This window comes from Rhodnius prolixus, unplaced genomic scaffold (assembly GCF_049639745.1).
Source record: "Rhodnius prolixus isolate KJV_2025 unplaced genomic scaffold, Rpr scaffold_13, whole genome shotgun sequence".
Taxonomy (NCBI): domain Eukaryota; kingdom Metazoa; phylum Arthropoda; class Insecta; order Hemiptera; family Reduviidae; genus Rhodnius; species Rhodnius prolixus.
This window is the reverse complement of record NW_027411583.1, coordinates 10,000,001-10,019,121: the sequence shown is the minus strand read 5'-3', so window position 1 is coordinate 10,019,121 and position 19,121 is coordinate 10,000,001. Positions and strand designations below refer to the sequence as shown.

The 19,121-nt window shown below is 30.9% G+C and overlaps 1 protein-coding gene and 2 long non-coding RNA genes across 13 annotated transcripts in view; 1 reads left to right on the top strand and 2 right to left on the bottom strand.

The window, feature by feature from the left end:
* Window positions 1–312: 312 nt before the first annotated feature.
* Window positions 313–3,805, bottom strand: LOC141447756 (uncharacterized). 4 transcript variants are annotated; one of them, XR_012454559.1, is made up of 6 exons: window positions 3,597–3,803; window positions 2,379–2,572; window positions 2,120–2,273; window positions 1,645–1,757; window positions 1,165–1,351; window positions 313–642 (listed from the first exon to the last, which is right to left on the bottom strand). It is a non-coding gene; the product is annotated as an uncharacterized lncRNA (long non-coding RNA). The 4 variants fall into 4 exon arrangements; XR_012454557.1 differs by having other exon boundaries at window positions 2,379–2,522; window positions 3,597–3,800; XR_012454558.1 differs by having other exon boundaries at window positions 1,645–1,843; window positions 2,379–3,805.
* A 1,275-nt stretch (window positions 3,806–5,080) lies between these two features.
* LOC141447755 (uncharacterized) overlaps window positions 5,081–19,121 on the bottom strand; it is a 19,166-nt gene continuing 5,125 nt past the window's right edge. For all 7 annotated transcript variants that reach the window (XR_012454553.1, XR_012454549.1, XR_012454550.1 and 4 more), the window contains 6 exons: window positions 18,225–18,363; window positions 17,955–18,113; window positions 16,558–16,691; window positions 10,447–10,604; window positions 8,010–8,209; window positions 5,081–7,122 (listed from right to left, as the gene is read on the bottom strand). This is a non-coding gene — a long non-coding RNA (uncharacterized lncRNA). The remainder of the gene's footprint in view (window positions 7,123–8,009; window positions 8,210–10,446; window positions 10,605–16,557; window positions 16,692–17,954; window positions 18,114–18,224; window positions 18,364–19,121) is intronic.
* Window positions 8,083–19,121, top strand: part of LOC141447728 (ABC transporter G family member 23-like) — a 25,784-nt gene continuing 14,745 nt past the window's right edge. The window contains exons 1-2 of one of the 2 annotated variants that reach the window (XM_074115508.1): window positions 8,083–8,211; window positions 18,883–19,084. In XM_074115508.1, the coding sequence (XP_073971609.1) occupies window positions 18,978–19,084 (107 nt within the window). In that variant the 5' untranslated portion in view covers window positions 8,083–8,211; window positions 18,883–18,977. Of the gene's footprint in view, window positions 8,216–18,882; window positions 19,085–19,121 lie in introns of both variants that reach the window. The other variant, XM_074115507.1, reaches the window with a different exon arrangement.

The following is a 19,121-nucleotide window of genomic DNA, read 5'->3' as shown; positions in this document are numbered from 1 at the left end:
ACTATTAACTGTCAAAGTTGTTTACATATGTAAACAAATTGCTAAACTTGCCTGTTTTGTGGCGCCCTCTCGACGGATTTTTTTAGAACTAATTTTTTATTAACTTTTTTGATGTTTTGCGTACTCTTACGCATTTTTTTAGAACTAATTTTTAATCTTTTTCGATATTTTGCGTTCTCTGCCAGATTTTTCTTGAACTAATTTTTTATTTTTTAAGTTTTTTGTTCCATTTTTTCCTTGTTTTTTGTTTTTAACATTTTTTAGCACTTCTTTTTGCTTTTTTAATAATTTTTATTGTTTTATTTGTACAATAATAGAATATAAATATTGTCTTTGTAAAATATAGGAATTCAAATAGATTTTTTTGTTAATTAAAGTGTTTTCTTTATTCTCCAACCAAACTATACATTATCTTTACAAAGGAAAAATTTCATATTATTAATTACATTGTGATGAACATATTTATTACATACTATATAACTAAATAATACATTTTGTAGTAATTAATTCATACCGAAAGTTGCTGGTATATTTATTGGATGTTTTCTCAACGTCTTTTCCATTTCAACTTCATTTAATGAACAGTTTTGCAGGTAGTACTCCCAGTATTGGATGTTTTAATCTAAAAAGCATCTTTATTCACTGAAATAAAGTGTTTATAAAGACTTAATATTGAATTAAAAAGAGTTCTGTTCAATACTACAAATTAAAACTCAATCGTTTTATAATAAATATAACCTTACAGGAATTGAAGGAATATTAAAAAATTGAAAATAAAATTTATATTTAAATCATTTAACTGGATCATTTTTTAAAATTCTGAATGAACTCGAGGCATTTAAAACATATTCGATGTTCATCATATCATTCGTTTTGTTGAAAAATAAAATACATTTATGATCTAATATTTTTCAATTACTTTCATGAAAATGAATTAAAAAATGTTAATCTAGACTAAAAACAGTTCTTTATGATTGTAAAGTTATTCAGAATTCACATGCACGTTCGACGTTTAATTTTGCCACTAAATCAAAACCTTTTTTCAACAAATTCGAAACTAATTTCTTTAAGAGTCATAGTAAAAGATTTATCTTTAAAAAAATAAAGAGAAAAAGTATTTAGGTTCTCTGTAATCAATGAACATATTTAATAAGATTAGATTACCTGAAGCACAGTTCCACAGGTCGCTTGCTTTTTAGTTTTTACTGTCGGAAGCAGAATGGAACCACAACATATTTAGTTAGGGTCGTGCTACTGGAAGTATAGAAGAACCCTTAATCAATTCAGTTGTCTGAGCTTTAGTAGACTGCAAGTTGCCAAAGAGTTTATAAAAAACCAGTGGATGAAAGCACTGAATAATGGGAGAAATACTTCGTTAAAACCTCAGTAGACAATTCGAATTTAATTTACACAATTGTAATATTACAACAGACGCAGTATATTTATGTTAAAATAAACCTTTTTACTTGTAAATTAAACCCTTTTGCATTCAATTCTTTTTTTTTTTTTTTTGCAAAAAGCTTTAATTTGGTGTAAAATGATTATACTAATATGAAGGTTAGAAAATAAATTACTAATTTGCATTAGTTCAAAAATATAACAATAATGATAATAAGAAGCTGAAACTGAGAAAGAGAAACTTACTGAAAAAACCGTCGTCAATCACATATAATTTTGTAATCAATATAGTAAGTAAAGTAAGTAATGCCTTATTCTTTCAGGCTGGCTTTACGTCCATTTACCAACTTTCCAACATACTTTAAAACAAATTTCTCTTATTAAACATTAAATAAAATCCATTATTTAAACCTTGTTCCATTAATCTAAATTTAGCTTTATTTGTCTAAAAGTATAACTTTAATTATAGTTGAAATATTACAATTTTTCCTAAGAAATTTTATATTTAAACAGAATTAATATGTGGGAAAAAGTTTTAGTTTGGCTGATAATAGTTTTATTACATAGAAAATGATGCAGCCTACGAATGTAAGTTTACCGTTGAATATTTCTATCAAATTAAAACCTTTTTTCAACAAAAATTAGAACTACATATGTAGGTTAATTGTCAATTGGATTAATTTGTCTAAAACTTAGAATAGTAAAAAAAAAATTCAATTACCTTCATCAAATGAAACTGAAACTTTTTACATACTGAGTAACAAAAAAAATGTATGGTTTTATTAAAATACAGCATTTCATAAAGAACATCATTTTGGAAAAGATTAATCTGGCTGAAGATAAAACTTAGATTTGGAAGTACGTTCTTTCAAAAACTAAAACATTATTTATTCCGATTAAAAGAGAAAGATTAATTATAAAAAAGGAATTAGTATATGTTATATATACTAATAATGTCAGAAATAATAGGTAAGACATACCTGAAGAACAGTCCTACACAAGCAGAGTGATAGGTAGATTTCCTTATATTCCAAATAGAATGGTAGATAATCACCTAATATTTTTCTGCGTGCTGCTAGTTGTAAAGAAAAGACTCCTAGAGGTAATCATTACCAGGCTACAAGCTGTCATAATGTTGGTTTTTACTTTAATTTATGCTGTTCCTTACAGTAGACTATTAATAAAACCTTAAAACTTAGTTGTTTTTTTTTTGAGCAATGAACCTTTCAGTTTGAAAGTGATTAGTCTATATATATAAAAATGAATGTGTGTCTGTTTGTTTGTTTGTACTCGATAGATTCAAAAACCATACATCCAATCGCCGTGAAAATTTGAGAAATTATTAGGTATATCCCCGGGAAGGTTTTTGCAAAGTTTTTTTTAAAATCAGAGTTGGGGTTCTAGGTGCACTCGAATAAATATCCCAAAAATATCAAAATAACATTTAATTAGTAATATTTGTTAAAAGTGTAACCATGAAAAACAGTTTTTTGCAATTATTAATACGAGAATAAATTATACCGAGGATGGTGGAAAATCCATTAAACTAAAAGAACTCAACAATACTATTGACGTTGATAATCGTTGGGTAGTACCATATTCTCCATTACTACTAAAAACGTATAACGCACGCATAAATGTTGGGTACTGCAATTCAGTGAAAGCTATAAAATATATTTGCAAATATGTGAACAAAGGAAGCGATATGGGGGTGTTTAGAGTGGAAAATACAACTGCATCTAACGATGAAGTCACCCAATATCAACTGGGACGCTTCATAAGTAGCAATGAGGCTGTATGGCGTATTACCTGTATATCACTTTCCATTCATGAACGATATTCAACGGTTGTTCATTTAGCAGTACATCTTGAAAATGGACAGCGTGTGTATTTTACATCAGAAAATGTACGTGCAAGAGCAATGTCACCACCGCCAACAATATTAACTGAATTTTTCACATTATGTAGAAATGATACCTTTGCAAGGACACTACTGTACTATGAAGTAGGGATAATTTTATTGTTAATTTTCATTTCGATGTATTGTATACATTTGGTCATTAATAAATTATGTTTGAGGTATCAAAACTGCCTTTTTGTTCAAACACAGCAACGTGTGAACGGGTACAGCTAGTTTGTAATAAAAGAAATATTTTTTATTAAATATTCAAAAAACATGTTTTTTTTAAAATACATACCACTTAACATTACGATTCATTTGTTGTAACTTCAACAAGCAAGTTAATGTACTAAACGCTGATTTGAACGTCGACCATGCATATTTTTTGTATCCCCAGAAGTCAATTAATCAGTTTAAACAAATATTGGTATGTAGCTGTTACAACAACCATATATCCGACTCAAACAACAGTAGCAGACTGAGTGAGGGAGGTTACTTACGAGTATCATATGTTGTTATTGAAATTGTTAATAAATTGTAAAAACATTTTTTGTAAACACAGTAAAATGAAATATTAAGGCTTTGGTATTTTTTATAAATCGAATTTAAATTTTAAAATATCAATGTTTACAAATGTTTGATAAATTTTATATTCATGAGAGGGCGCGCTTTATGTAAGCATAATAAAACCATTAAATGAAAATTTTGATGTACTACATGTACTTAGTTAGATATGTCCAAAATAATTCTGCGTGAATGATAAATATTTGCAAAGCAGCGAATTAAATTGTACTAATTAGGATACTGGGGATAGATTCTTCAGTTTGGGAAAATTTCTCTTATAGTTTCCAAATCATGTTCATGTCTATCTTTACTTAAACCTATTAAGCTATATTGCTTCAATTATATTTTCCATACCTTCTTTGCTCTGCTCATTGCCTTCTGTTCGGCGCTCCAGGTAAAAGCCCTTCAATCTTTCAAAACTTACTGAAATTTATGGCTTCAATAAAGATCTGTTGTAAAAATAAACAATAAAACGATCCATTTCAAGTATATTCTGGCTTTCAATTTACTTACCTATTTAAAATATGTTTTTATAATTTATCCTATTGCCTTTTTCCCATCCGTTATATTTCATTACAGCTAATCCTACTTACGTAGGTCTGGTCTTCATGTCCTTTGTCTTTTAGCTGTATCCCATAAGTGTGCAAAGTGTCCCTTCCGATCAATTTATCTTTTTCAAATTTAATATTTCGGTTACTTGGTAAATTCTTTTGTGATACTTAGCATTACACCGAAATGGTATATGGTAGAGAGAACTGAAAATTATTATAGGAATAGAATATCTTCTACGGGAAATAAACCGACAGTCACAGTGACCCATTAACATGTTATTGGGACTTAATAGATGAATATATATTTATTATATTTACGATAAATAAAGATGATATCAACCACTTTCTTTCATATTGTTGCAATTTTAATAAAATTATGGAAAAATATTTGGCGAAATATATTAATTTCTCTTCTATCCTTCATGGGGAATGTGTGTCAACGCAGATTTTATTATACAATGTGGACATTGGCAAAATTAATGACATATATTTATATGTTTTAACGGGATTAGAAATTATGCAATGGATTGAACTAAATTTGGCATTCCCAAAATTTGAATAGTTTTACTAAAATGTAATTATTCATATTATTAAATGTAAAAGAAGGATAATGTTTTTAATTTGTTATGGGGTCTAATTATGACTAGAATTATTATTTTCTGTTAACGAAAGTTGATATTTCAGTTTTATTTATATATTCTCGGTTTAACAATTTAGATCTTTCTGTACTGTTTTGATGTTTTATGTATCTTATATTTTGTGTTTTTTTGATACTTATGTTCTGTAATGATTATTGTACACACACCAACCCTTTGTATAAGATAATATCTTAAAACAAATAAATAAACTATTCTATATTAAACACCAATGCTGCAGATGGACTATGCCCAAGCATTTAATGTTTGTATTTTAAGTATGTAAATTTTAAAAATGTTACAATTTATTTTAAATAAACAATTTATTATTATACTAATATTGTTTTTATTATTAAACACCAATGACTCTCAATAATTCAAAGGTTTTCCACAAACTGTAACATATTTGAGATGAAAGTTACGCATTTAGCAGAAAAACGTGTCTGACATTAATTACCCATTCCTAAATTTTCAATTTGTAAGGAAATATTTCACAAAATATCACAAGATATGAAGTTGGTTGTATAAATTTATTAACAAAATATATCACAACACACTCTAATTTTAAAATCTTAAATCTCCGAAAGTTCTTCACAGATTGTTTTGAAATTATGTTGCGTGTTTTTATTCACCAACTATATAGCTGTCACCTATGAGAGGTAAAAAGATATATGTATATTACGAGTATAACAACATAATATAAATATACGAATTATAGTACAAAGAAACGATCATCAACTAGTCTTATCACAAATGATTTTATAAATTAAAATATAAAGTTGCTAAAATTAAGTTTTTTTTTGCATACATTATTAAAGTTACGAATCAACCCTCCATTGGAATCTACTTTTAAGCTGCAATTTTGAAACCACTCATACGGCTCATTAACTTTACCAAACAGGATTACGGACAGTAAACATCTTGTAAATCTAGATATGTAAAACACAATCTCATACTGATTTTGGCGATATCCATAATATTGTACAGAAAAAATAGAAAAATTGTTTTCATATATTTTATTACACACAAATTATGCAATTTTATTAAGTATTAAAGTAATCATCAACTATTTTATTCATGCGGGTTTAACGTCCAATCTATTGTAATTTCATAAATAGTATAATTTCTATTTTAATACTTGCGTGTAACTAAGAACTGTTCTATTTCTCGTGAGAATTCACATATTACCATTGGCAGTTTTTTCAATGATAAAATCTGACACGAATACCTTAGTGTGAGGCAATGGAAGGATTCTTCTTTTTCGTATTCTTCGCGCTTCTTTTTATTTATTTATTATTCTTGAATTGGTTACTTTTAACGTCGGCACATTCCTGCGTAGAAGGTTATGAGAACGAGCTCCAGCTGGCCAGTAGGTTACTTAAGTACGAAAAATTTCAAAATTTGAAAAAACAAACAGTTGTGTGCAAACGGCACTTTAATACATAAATTTTAGGGTTAAGTGATTTTTTTTTAGAAAGAAAATAGTTTTTCAACAAATTTTTATTGTGTAAATTACGATTAGTGGTAGACTTTTTTTTTCAAATTCAAAATTCTTGATACTGGGACTTATTTAAGACATCGTGAGGGGGACTTGTTGTCCGTAATACGATAGGATCTTTTAAAACCACTTTTTAGGGCATAATGGAAAGAGAACCTTGAACGATTTGGAATGGAAGATAAACTTCCAAATTTTTGAAGAAATTTGTCTTTTAATATTGGCGATAATTGAAACAAGTTTAATTACCGATGATACGCTAATATTGAACCTATTGAATAAATTGGATTGTAGCCGTGTTAGCCGAAAGACAACAACCGTACCATTCATCTTCGCCTCCATTAGCCTGCCTTCCAAGTTTTCTTGAGGAATTATTTTTTTAACCTTGGATTAAAAAAAAAATGGCCTTAAATGATATCACGTCATTTAAAAAATAACTTTTTCCTTGTTTATTAACTACGTCACTATTCTTTTAATTTATTTGAAATTAATTTTTGCATTATAAACATCCGGTTTTATATTACTTTTAATTACCTTTGTTAAAATAATTTTCACCGGGAATATCCGTTATGATGTCACCTGAAACAAAAAGTTTTTTTTTTTTTAGAAAAATGGTCAATAAAAGTCGAAACATTGTTAGAAGAAGATTAAACGTTATGCATCTACACATACTTTAGTTCCATAGTTTGCAAAAAATGCAACAGAACGGCTTTTTTTTCAAGTAGTACTATTCTAGATTGGGCCTGTACAACCTTTTTTTTTTTAACCCAAAGGGCCGCTATCAGTGTTGAATTCAAAAAAAGCACTTCCAGATTCTCCATTAAGAATGATGTAAATCTCAAAAAATTGTTTTGTAGAGAATAAAAGTTTTAATTTTTTTTTTTCCAAAATATTTTCTATAGAAATCAATTTCATTAAAGAATCATCCTTATCTAACGTTTCATTCTGGAAAAATAATTTAAGATTCTACAGATGTGACGCACTATTTTTTTTATTGTTTATATGGAAAGAACATAGTGTTTCTAGGAATTTGATGATCTTCAAAGATGGTTTTCACAGATATCAGGGGATTACACTTTTTAAAACTCTTTAAAAATTTCTTAGTTTTTAATACCATTCTAAACGAAAGATTCAAGCAAAAGGAGTAAAATAATATAGATAATTTCTTTAGATATATTGTTGATAGGTTTTCACTTTCATTTCTTATCGCGGGCTGCACAAAAATAGCTGATACCAGCGGCTGCACAGGTCTATTCTAGATAGACGCCCTAGAGTTCTATTTAGAGTTAGATCCTGGCTGGGGAGATCTTCAGGGATGTTAGCGTCCCCGTGGGTATCCTAGTTTGACAACACGGACAATACTCTACCTTCAAAGATAGTTGATGTGTGCTACTATTTACATTTAGGGAACCCACAAAGAAAAAGAAATAAGAGGAAGTTGTCAAAACAGAATTAGAAAAATGTACCTTTTTTCCTTTTTAAGTAGTGATCTCATTGAAAAAGCTAAGCAAACTGCTTTAAAGACATGCACAGAAGGAAGTCTTACTAGCGACCTTGGAAGGCGGAGCTTCAAGATACTGGAACAGGAGAGGAAACTTCTGCCAGGCTGCAGAAGAAAAACATAACTCGAGTGTGCTAGGTGCGTGCTGAACGTTTGTCTCTTAGTCTGTAAGTAAGTGAATCAATTTTATTTTTATCTTTAAAATTATCAAAATATTTTTTATTAAAAAACAATTTTTTTTTGTATATTTATTCCTAATTATAAGAATTTAAATCAGCCTTGATAAAGGTTATTGGCACTAGAAAGTGTAACAACTATGTCTCTTTATTTTATTTTTTAATCCCAATAAATGAAGTAATCGCCTATACATTATTTAGGCACCCAGATTAGATAAGAAAATCTTAGGAAATGCGCTGGTAGCCGAAAATGATAACCATTTTCTTGAGCAATTCTTAGCTCACCAAATTAGTTCCCCCAGAATGGCTACTCAAAATAAGAGAATCTAGAGAAACACTATGTAGAGAGGGCGAGCCGATATTCAAGGATTGGTTCCGGGCAAAATTTGGAATTTTCTTTAAACTTCGCAAATTCATTGCATTCTCTTAGTATGTAAATTTAGTTCAACTCAGATCTGGGAGAAAAGATGGAGTTTAGCTAACAATGAAATATACTAACTTATTACTAAACAATATTAACGACAATTAAATGAATTCAAACAACTCACGAGTTCGGAGAAATGCGCAAATTTCATTCTGATAGATTCTTTCGTTTTTTTTTTTTTTTTTTGTTGTTGCTATTTTCTATAAATTTTTATATAATAACTGATAGTTAAGTTTCAATGTTTTGCTGTAACTGTTTTGCATCTTTAACTTGCAAAAAAAAACTGAGTACGAAGAAAGTGAGAAGGCCAGAACTGGAGAATCATTTGAAAATTTATTTTAGTTTTAAATAATATATATTTTATATACCTATACCTTTCCTCAAAAATATACGAGTACGAGGGTCGTTTGAAAAGTCCGTGCAAAAATAAAAACTACTTAATTTTTTGGAGTAAACCTTTTTTATTTTTCAACATAGTCTCCTTTTAGGCTTACACACTTCGTCCAACGCTGCTCTAGTTTGTTGATCCCTTCCGAATAATAGGATTTGTCCAAGTCTGAAAAATAGCCATTCGTTTCTGCAATCACCTCCTCGTTTGAATAAAATCATTTTCCCGCCAGCCATTTCTTCATATTGGGGAACTAATAGTAGTCCGAGGGAGCCAAGTCTGGAGAATAGGGGGGATGTGAAACGAGTTGGAACCCTATTTCCATTAATTTTGCGACCACAACTGCTGAGGTGTGAGCTGGTGCGTTGTCGTGATGGAAAAGGACTTTTTTGTGGGCCAATCGTGGACGTTTTTCTTGCAGCTCGGTTTTCAAACGGTCCAATAACGATGAATAATATGCACCTGTAATAGTTTTACCCTTTTCCAGATAGTCGATGAGGATTATACCTAGCGAATCCCAAAAGACAGTCGCCATAATCTTTTCGGCCGAAGGAACGGTCTTCGCCTTTTTTGGCGCAGATTCCCCCTTGGTAACCCATTGTTTAGATTGTTCTTTCGTCTCAGGAGTGTAGTGATGTATCCATGTTTCATCCACAGTGACGAAACGACGCTTAAGGTCCTGCGAATTCTTCTGGAACAGCTGCAAACCGTCCTTGCAACACTTCACACGATTTCGTTTTTGGTTAAGCGTGAGCAATCGCGGCACCCATCTTGCGGATAGCTTTGTCATGTCCAAATGTTGATGCAAAATATTATATACCCGTTCATTCGAGATGCCCACAGCACTAGCAATCTCACGCACCTTCACTCTTCTGTCATCCATCACCATATTATGGATTTTATCAATGATTTCTGGAGTAGTAACCTCAACAGGGCGTCCAGAACGTTCAGCGGTCACTTGTGCCCATATGGCCACTCCGAAAATTTTGAAACCACTTATAAACTGTTCTAATCGAAGGTGCAGAGTCACCATAATGTTTATCAAGCTTCTCTTTAGTCTCCTGAGGCGTTTTGCCTTTCATAAAGTAGTGTTTAATCAACACACGAAATTCTTTTTCGTCCATTTTTTTGAAAATCACTCGACTTCCTCGATTCAAACGAATGCCAAACACAAACAAAATAGACCGATCTGGCTGAAACTTGGTGTGTGTTCTTCCAAGAGATGCTACTAACTAAACATAACCTCGATACGCGCCAATGGTGCTATCTCTCTGACTTTGCACGGACTTTTCAAACGACTTTCGTATTATATATTTTAATGAAGACTGATTTTAAGCAAAAATTATGAGAAAAAACTTGCTCCATCACAAGTAATGCTTTATGTTTAATACTTTATCTATATGTTTTTACTTACCAATGTCCTAAAGACTATTGGAAACGTCTGTTTCAGTCGTTATTACAGACTCATGGTATGTAAAGCAAATGCTATCTAAGTCTGAAGTTGCAAACAAACAACAAAAATGCTTCAATTCAGGAGATGTATTAGCTGATTTAGTATTTCTTAGCAAATTGCTGCAAAAAAATAAAATAATTATAATAATTAATTGCTTCCCAGAAAACTTTAAAGTAGTACAAATAATGAGTGTGAACAATCACACCATTATCTCTTACAATAATTGTTGGGGTGCTAATTTAGAGAAATATTTATGTATGATATACAATTGAGTATTTTATTTTATATCTCAAAACGAAAAAAAATCCAAAGAAAATTTACAGTTTAACATAATTTACTACAAAAACTTGGAATTTCAGCAAGATATTTTACCTTAGTTTATGTAAAAATATACAGAACTGAACATTTTACTGAAAGGTAATTTTAATCGAATTATCTAGGAAAAAAAATTCTCCAATAAAAATTGTAGTCGAACAATAAAATAATTTGGATCGAAAGTTACAAGTTGGTTAGGTTAGGTTCTGAATGTTTTCAGACTTTCATCTTTCTTTAGAAATTAATTATAATCACTCAGTCAGCGAATTTAGTGAGAGACGGAAATAGAAGTGAAGTCGATAATCACTATACTAAACTGATGAATCTAATTGTGTTGATGGACAACAGTCAAGGATATAATGAAAATACGTGCTAGGAAGGATAAAAATCAACAAAAATAATTGGAAACTAATTTTCAAAAAAAAAAAATCTATTCAGTACTTACAGTGGTTTAATTTTCATAAGTTCGAAATCTTAGCAACATTTTTCTATTATAATTTGCAGAACATAAGACAATTTAGATGTTGTTAATTAGTCTTTTTGACTTAAAGTATTAAAAACGCCAAATTTTCTTGGACAAAAGGGTGACAAATAAATCAAGTTAAAGATCATCACCATAAATGAATGTGTAGAAAACATATTTTTATGAAAATCTTAGTTTTCATAGAACATATTAAAAATACAATTTAGAAAAAATTTTAGTGGTAGGTCTGGTTAATATATTTTAGCCAAAACCTTATTGCGGTATCTAGGCGAAACTTCCTACGATTTTTACTTTTTAAGCTACGTTAGATACATGGACCTACAGATAATTATCTTGGTAAAACCACTTTTTATTTATTTATTTATAATTTTTTTTCTGAGAGGACCCCAAAATGGATATTTTCTTGATTTTAAACCCACGATTACAATAACTACTCTGCTAATGTAGAACGAATGAAAGTGTTGCGGGGGGGGGAATGTTCAAGATGTACCATCTTACAATTCTATAAAAAAAAAAAAGAAAAAGCAAAGTAAGATGGAGATTGAAATTAGATATAACTGTAAACAGCTGAGTTGAAAGACGATTTTGAAAAGTTGTTTTATTTCCTTGTAAGTAAGACATGGTCATTAAAGAACTACTTTTAATTTATTGAGAGCACAAGGCTAAAATATTATGCACATACTTGCAATGTATTAGAAGGACGATTAAATAATAATTGTGGTCTCTAACAATAAATTGTAAAAATTCTGGGGTCTGAAGAACAGCTCTAGCGAGCCTAGAATAAGAGATTATCGTCTATGTACAATTTCACAACTTTTTCTATTTTAAATTTCACTTGCAATCAAGCAAGATTTTCGACTTGGCGTTTTGACTGAAAAGACAGTTGTCGGCAAGATTAAAGAGAGACAGAGAGAGCCATAAATAAAGACTAATCTTCAGCAAGTTATCAGAGCTCTGTAAGGAATTGACTTGCCGACATACAGATGCGTTGAATATAGATACTTTAAGGAACATACCAGTAAATCTTTTAATACTTATTTCAATGAAACGTGAGAACACTTTCCGAAGGCCAGAAAGGCACCGACAAAAGCTCTGGAAGCCATGATCTCTGTAGCTTAAAGCACCATAATTAAAATTATATTAAAAAATACACGTATTTTCCTGTAAAAAAAAAAAAGGACAAATTTAATTTCGATTTTTATAACATCTTTAATATTTACAAACATTATACAGTTAGAAAAACCTAACGACGTTTCAGCCGAAACGGCAATCATGACTTCCTAATCTCTTCTCATAATGTCCTGATAAAATAACAGATACTGATCTACGTACAACAAGATTAGAGAAAATCTTTTGGAGACATATCAGAAAATTTAAAAATGCCACAGTAATTGATATTTCTGGCTGTATAATTATAGGTAAAAATTTTAGCAACAAAGTTTTGGTACTCTTTGCCATTTCATTGAAATAAATATTGAACAATAAGACTTACGGTATATTCCTTAAAGCAAAATCCATTCAATGCATCTTTACATCGGCTATTCAATTCCTCTTTGTTACCCAGTTTTTTTTTTTTTTTTTTTTTTAAAGTAAAGAACCTGTTTTCATCTCCTGTTACGTTTTTAATATTTTTGCTCAGTAAAAAATGATGCCATGGATCGTAGGTAGTTCGAAAAAGCGACTGCAGGCAGAGGGAGGATGAAGTTCAATCCCTAAGTCATTAATTTCTGTGGCAGTCTGACAGGTAGTTTGTAGCCTTGTAATATCTTGTTGTAGAAAAACTATTGACTAAAAATGGGTGGTCATTTTTCAACCAAAACATCATAGGCTTTCTTCAATTATACGGAATAGAATTCAAATATATTAGCTCGCATATTAAGAACCAATTTGAAATTGAGACCAAAAAGTACGATGAAAAAATGCGAACTTTTGTACCATCCAATTAATAAATAAAGAATACAAAATAATGAATCTCGAACTATAATTGGATACAAAAAAAAAGAATCTCAACAGAAGAATGAAAAAATTACCACCTCATGAATAAGTAATTGTTCATAAGACATATCGTGACTAAGGTTAGATTTATAATAGATAAATTATTCACTAGCAATGAACGCAGTAAGTTACCGCATGTAACTTAATATATTCCATACCAAAAGCAGTGCAGGTCATCAAACCCGGAAATACAGCTTCAATTCGTAAGCTACGTAGACGTTGTCTAGGATGGGAATCATTTGGCCGGTACTTTTTACCTAATTTTACTTCTTTCCAATGTTACGTGTCAAAAAAAAAAGAAGCAGAAATTACTATGTTTATAAGTTATCTTGAAAAAGTAGGAAGAGGAAAATACTGGATTAAACACACGCTCTTACAATAATCTTCAAGGTTTCAAAACTCATTAATTTTCTTCATATTCCAATTAAATAACAATAATTAATTGAAGCTTAAGCTAATTTTGGATTTGACCATAAACTTTTGGCTAGATCCCTGTTGGCACCAAATAAAATCAGTTTTTTGAACTTCTGCTTGTGAACTTCCAGCTAACAACCAGCATTCGCCTTATTCAGCCAACATTATTCAGTGTGTAACCGTACATTGTACTAAAATGTATCTTAGGAAGGAAGATTTGCGAGGAATCGGTCAAATAAAACAACTCGTCTTTTTGCCAACGTTTCGACAAATATATTGTCCTCTTCAGGGCCTGGATATTACAAATACAAAACAATTTACAGAGTCAGTGACATAGAAAAAAACAGTAAAAATCAGTAATACACAAATAAACAGTAAAATACAATAAATTCTTTAAAAAGTAAATTTATTGTATCTACTCTTTTGTTGTAACTAGTCTATTGTATCTGTTCAATTGTAATTACCAAAATTCCCGTATAAGTCCCGCTTATCTGTATATATATACCTGCTTCTCCATTTCTGGCTCTTAGTTTCTGTAACTCAACCAACCCGCATAGCCACGTAAGTTTCAATAATTATAAAGAATTTATTGTATTTTACTGTTTATTTTTGTATTACTGATTTTTACTGTTTTTTCTATGTTACTGACTCTGTATATTGTTTTGTATTTGTAATATCCAGGCCCTGAAGAGGACAATATATTTGTTGAAACGTTGAAAAAAAGACGAGTTGTTTTATCTGACCGATTCCTCGCAAATCTTCCATCCTAAGTTTAACAATTTGCGGTCACGAAAACCATATATTCCTAAAATGTATCCTTTAGAGGATAGCCTAACCCATTCACTCATTTGAGAATTAACCCTAAATCTAATTTTTTTTTTTTTTTTATAGAGAGAGAAATGATAAATTTTATGTTCATGTAATGTTTAAACGGAGTTTAAAGAAAAGCCTATGAGCAAATTTCGAGAAAGTGAGCAAAATTACTTGAATTAAGTGGAACTTTAGGTTCAAGAAATTTTCTCCAAACTTGAGCACAAGAGATAGGAACCTCACATTCCAGAAAAATTGAACTTTGAGGAGAAGCCGAATCACCGTTTTCTTTCAAGTGTGCTTCTAATAGAATTTTCTTTGAAAAAATGTTTTAAATACAATTTTTACAAGTGGTATACCAAGTTTATGGAAAATCGAAGGAGCTATTTGTGGGTAATTTTTTTTTGGGGGGGGGGAAAGAAAAATGATTCAATAAAATGATACTTTCGTTTGAACGATTTTGATCAAAACCGTAATGTGGCTCCACCTATGCAAAATAACATATTTAAATATTCTTGTATTTTTATACGAGGGTCGTTTGAAAAGTCCGTGCAAAAATAAAAACTACTTAATTTTTGGGGTATATCTTTTTTATTTTTCAACATGGTCCCCTTTTAGGCTTATACACTTCGTCCAACGCTGCTCTAGTTTGTTGATTCCTTCCGAATAATAGGATTTGTCCAAGTCTGAAAAATAGCCATTCGTTTCTGCAATCACCTCATCGTTTGAATAAAATCTTTTTCCCGCCAGCCATTTCTTCATATTGGGGAACAAATAGTAGTCCGAGGGAGCCAAGTCTGGAGAATAGGGGGGATGTGAAACGAGTTGGAACCCTATTTCCATTAATTTTGCGACCACAACTGCTGAGGTGTGAGCTGGTGCGTTGTCGTGATGGAAAAGGACTTTTTTTGTGGGCCAATCGTGGACGTTTTTCTTGCAGCTCGGTTTTCAAACGGTCCAATAACGATGAATAATATGCACCTGTAATAGTTTTACCCTTTTCCAGATAGTCGATGAGGATTATTCCTTGCGAATCCCAAAAGACAGTCGCCATAATCTTTCCGGCCGAAGGAACGGTCTTCGCCTTTTTTGGCGCAGATTCCCCCTTGGTAACCCATTGTTTAGATTGTTCTTTCGTCTCAGGAGTGTAGTGATGTATCCATGTTTCATCCACAGTGACGAAACGACGCTTAAAGTCCTGCGAATTCTTCTGGAACAGCTGCAAACTGTCCTTGCAACACTTCACACGATTTCGTTTTTGGTCAAGCGTGAGCAATCGCGGCACCCATCTTGCGGATAGCTTTGTCATGTCCAAATGTTGATGTAAAATATTATGTACCCGTTCATTCGAGATGCCCACAGCACTAACAATCTCACGCACCTTCACTCTTCTGTCATCCATCACCATATTATGGATTTTATCAATGATTTCTGGAGTAGTAACCTCAACAGGGCGTCCAGAACGTTCAGCGGTCACTTGTGCCCATATGGCCACTCCGAAAATTTTGAAACCACTTATAAACTGTTGTAATAGAAGGTGCAGAGTCACCATAATGTTTATCAAGCTTTCTCTTTAGTCTCCTGAGGCGTTTTGCCTTTCATAAAGTAGTGTTTAATCAACACACGAAATTCTTTTTCGTCCATTTTTTTGAAAATCACTCGACTTCCTCGATTCAAACGAATGCCAAACACAAAGAAATAGACCGATCTGGCTGAAACTTGGTGTGTGTTCTTCCAAGAGATGCTACTAACTAAACATAACCACGATACGCGCCAGTGGTGCTATCTCTCTGACTTTGCACGGACTTTTCAAACGACCCTCGTATTTGGATCAGAAATATACACACGGACAGGCAGAGATCAATCTGTAAATATACATTTTTGTACATTCAGGGCACCTTAAAACGGATATTTACAATGAAATTCCAAATTCGAATATTTACACAGTAGAGAAAATAAAAAAAAAAACAAAAAATAAAAAACATACCCATCTGTTTGCTTATAAATACAGAAATTAAAATATTATTTAATTTGAAAATCAAGAAAAACCTTACACTTAGATATGAAGGAGTTGAACATGAAATTACTTTTGAAAAAAGGTGGCCACAATCGTCACACTTCTTCTTATGTAACATTTATTATTGGCAATATAACATTTAATAAATGTAATTGGTAGTTGCACGTAAACCTGGAAAAATAGGCAATTACTTTATTTTACTTTAATAAATGTTTCATTTCTTCAATGTTGCAACCATTACTTTAATAACTGAAAAGAATATTAAAATATTTATAAAACCGAAGAAAATGTAATTTAAAGCAATCAACACACAATTTTTGTTTAATTATAATAACTTTATCTGAGAACTTAACGTGTTTAAAAATAATTCGTAGTAAAAATTATTTTTTTAATAAAAATTAATTAATTGGTAGAGTTAAACAGACGAACATATTTAATTAGTGCGTGAGATGTAAATAGTTGGAGAAAATAATATGATGTAATTGAAAAACTCTGTCGTCAATCAGTACTCTTTTATTTTTTAGTTATTTAACTACTTTTAAAGTTGAGCTGTCCAGATCAGACTAGACATACGTGGACTAGACTAAGTTATGGTACATTGTTCACCTTGACATGTATTTTAGATGCTGGTTTATAAAATATCCGTTTTGAAGTAAAATATAATTGATAAAAAAGAAGTTTATACAAATTTCTTTTTGTGTGTGGTCTGGAATACAGAAAACCGTTATGCACCACGATAGCCGAGCGGTTAGAAGCAGCGAGGGCTATTGTTCTGGGGGTACAATTCCCGGGCTAGTTCAAATTTTATATTTCAACGAGTGACACCAAGGTATCCGGAAATAATCTACCAAATAGAAGTGCCATTTACAGATAATATACTTTTTTACTTCTCTCGAAAACATCGTGTTTTTAAAGAAATTTCCGCACCTACAAGTATCATTCAAACTGTTGAATGGATTTTTCGTTTTTCAGGATTTTTTTTTAGAAACATTCCATTTTCTCTACACTTTGAATTTATTACATAAAAATACGAAGCTCTCTCTGTAACTGTTATTTCATAACTTCCTAGGAGAGTTCATTTTAGAATATTCTGAGGTGCAAGGTTCCATTTCACTGTGTAAATGTATTTTTACAATCTGGTTAAGGTTTGAAAACTGTAAAGGTTAGATCCTCGTAAAATATCATAAAATAAAATCGTTCATACCAGATTTATTATTTTTTTCTTGAGATATTATGGTAACAATATAGACCACGCGCAGAGTTCAATTGTTTTCGTTTTCAGTGGAAACTCAAAGTAATAAATATCCTTCCAGATGTCTGCAGGTACCGGAGATTAGAGAAGATTACAATATTTCTTAATGGGAGAAAAAGAATTTTAAAAAAAACACCATCTGTAGAGGAGTTATTAAAATATTACTATCTAAAATAACTTGCCTTAAAATCCTGGTTGGAAAATCAATTAAATAAAAAATGAGCACTTAACAGAAATACTAAATCAGTATTCTTGCATATCCTTGGCTTAGATGAAGGTTATTGTAAATTTTTGTTTAGTTCAAAAGGGCCACTCAACCGTGATGCTTTAAGTGCGTCATCCTTGATAACATATATTAACCAATTTAATTTACAACCTTCGTATTCGTATATTCGAGCAATAATTAAACATAAGTATTTTAATTAACAGAATTATAAGCAGTAGATACTAACTTGAATTTTCCTTGTTTACAAAGTGGTTCCACATCGTCAATTATGTTCTGCTAAGACTGTCTACTTCTTTACTTAGTTACCAAGTTAATCGTGCAGATTTTCTTCAATGAAACGTCATTGTACTATATGGCCTTACCAACTTAAAAAAAAAATCGATTCTTCAAGATAGAAAATATGACAATAGAAATTATATAGCTGTTTGATACTGAAACATTGAATCATTAATGTGGAACATGTGGTTGACCGAATTTGAACAATTCTTTATATTGCTATTAACTGATGATACTTTAACGTAATTTCAAATTTCTACTTTCTGCAATTTTTCATCATCGAGTTACGGTGGATACTCTATTTCTCCCTCACACACACCTATTTATAGAAACACTTTTTCTGATTTGAGGGAATCCAAAACAGAATTTTCGGTGAAATCTGTACAAAAAATAAATAAAACTCTGCGCGGTTACAATACTTTCTCGAGGTAAATAAGAGAAAGTAAGAATTCATTTAACGATACATCTAAAATTACTATTATTAGATAAAAAAAAATGTTATAATTAAGTAGGCAACAAAATATTAAAATATTTGGCGACTTTGGGATTCCATAGTACTGAATACTTTTACACTAATATACTGAATTTGTTTTAAAAAATATTTACAGTACAATAACAATACTTTCACGAAATACTGTCGCAAATGTGTAAATTTCTGAAGAATAATTAATACAGAAGCTAATAGAAGATAAAAAAAATCACAATGAATACTGATAAAGCCGCTGTGTCCATACGAGGAGCTTACAAGACCTACGACTCTAAGAACTACATTCTCAAGGGACTGAACATGCAAGTCCGACAAGGAACTATGTAAGTAGAGACAGGTTATTAAATAGTTATGTTCTTT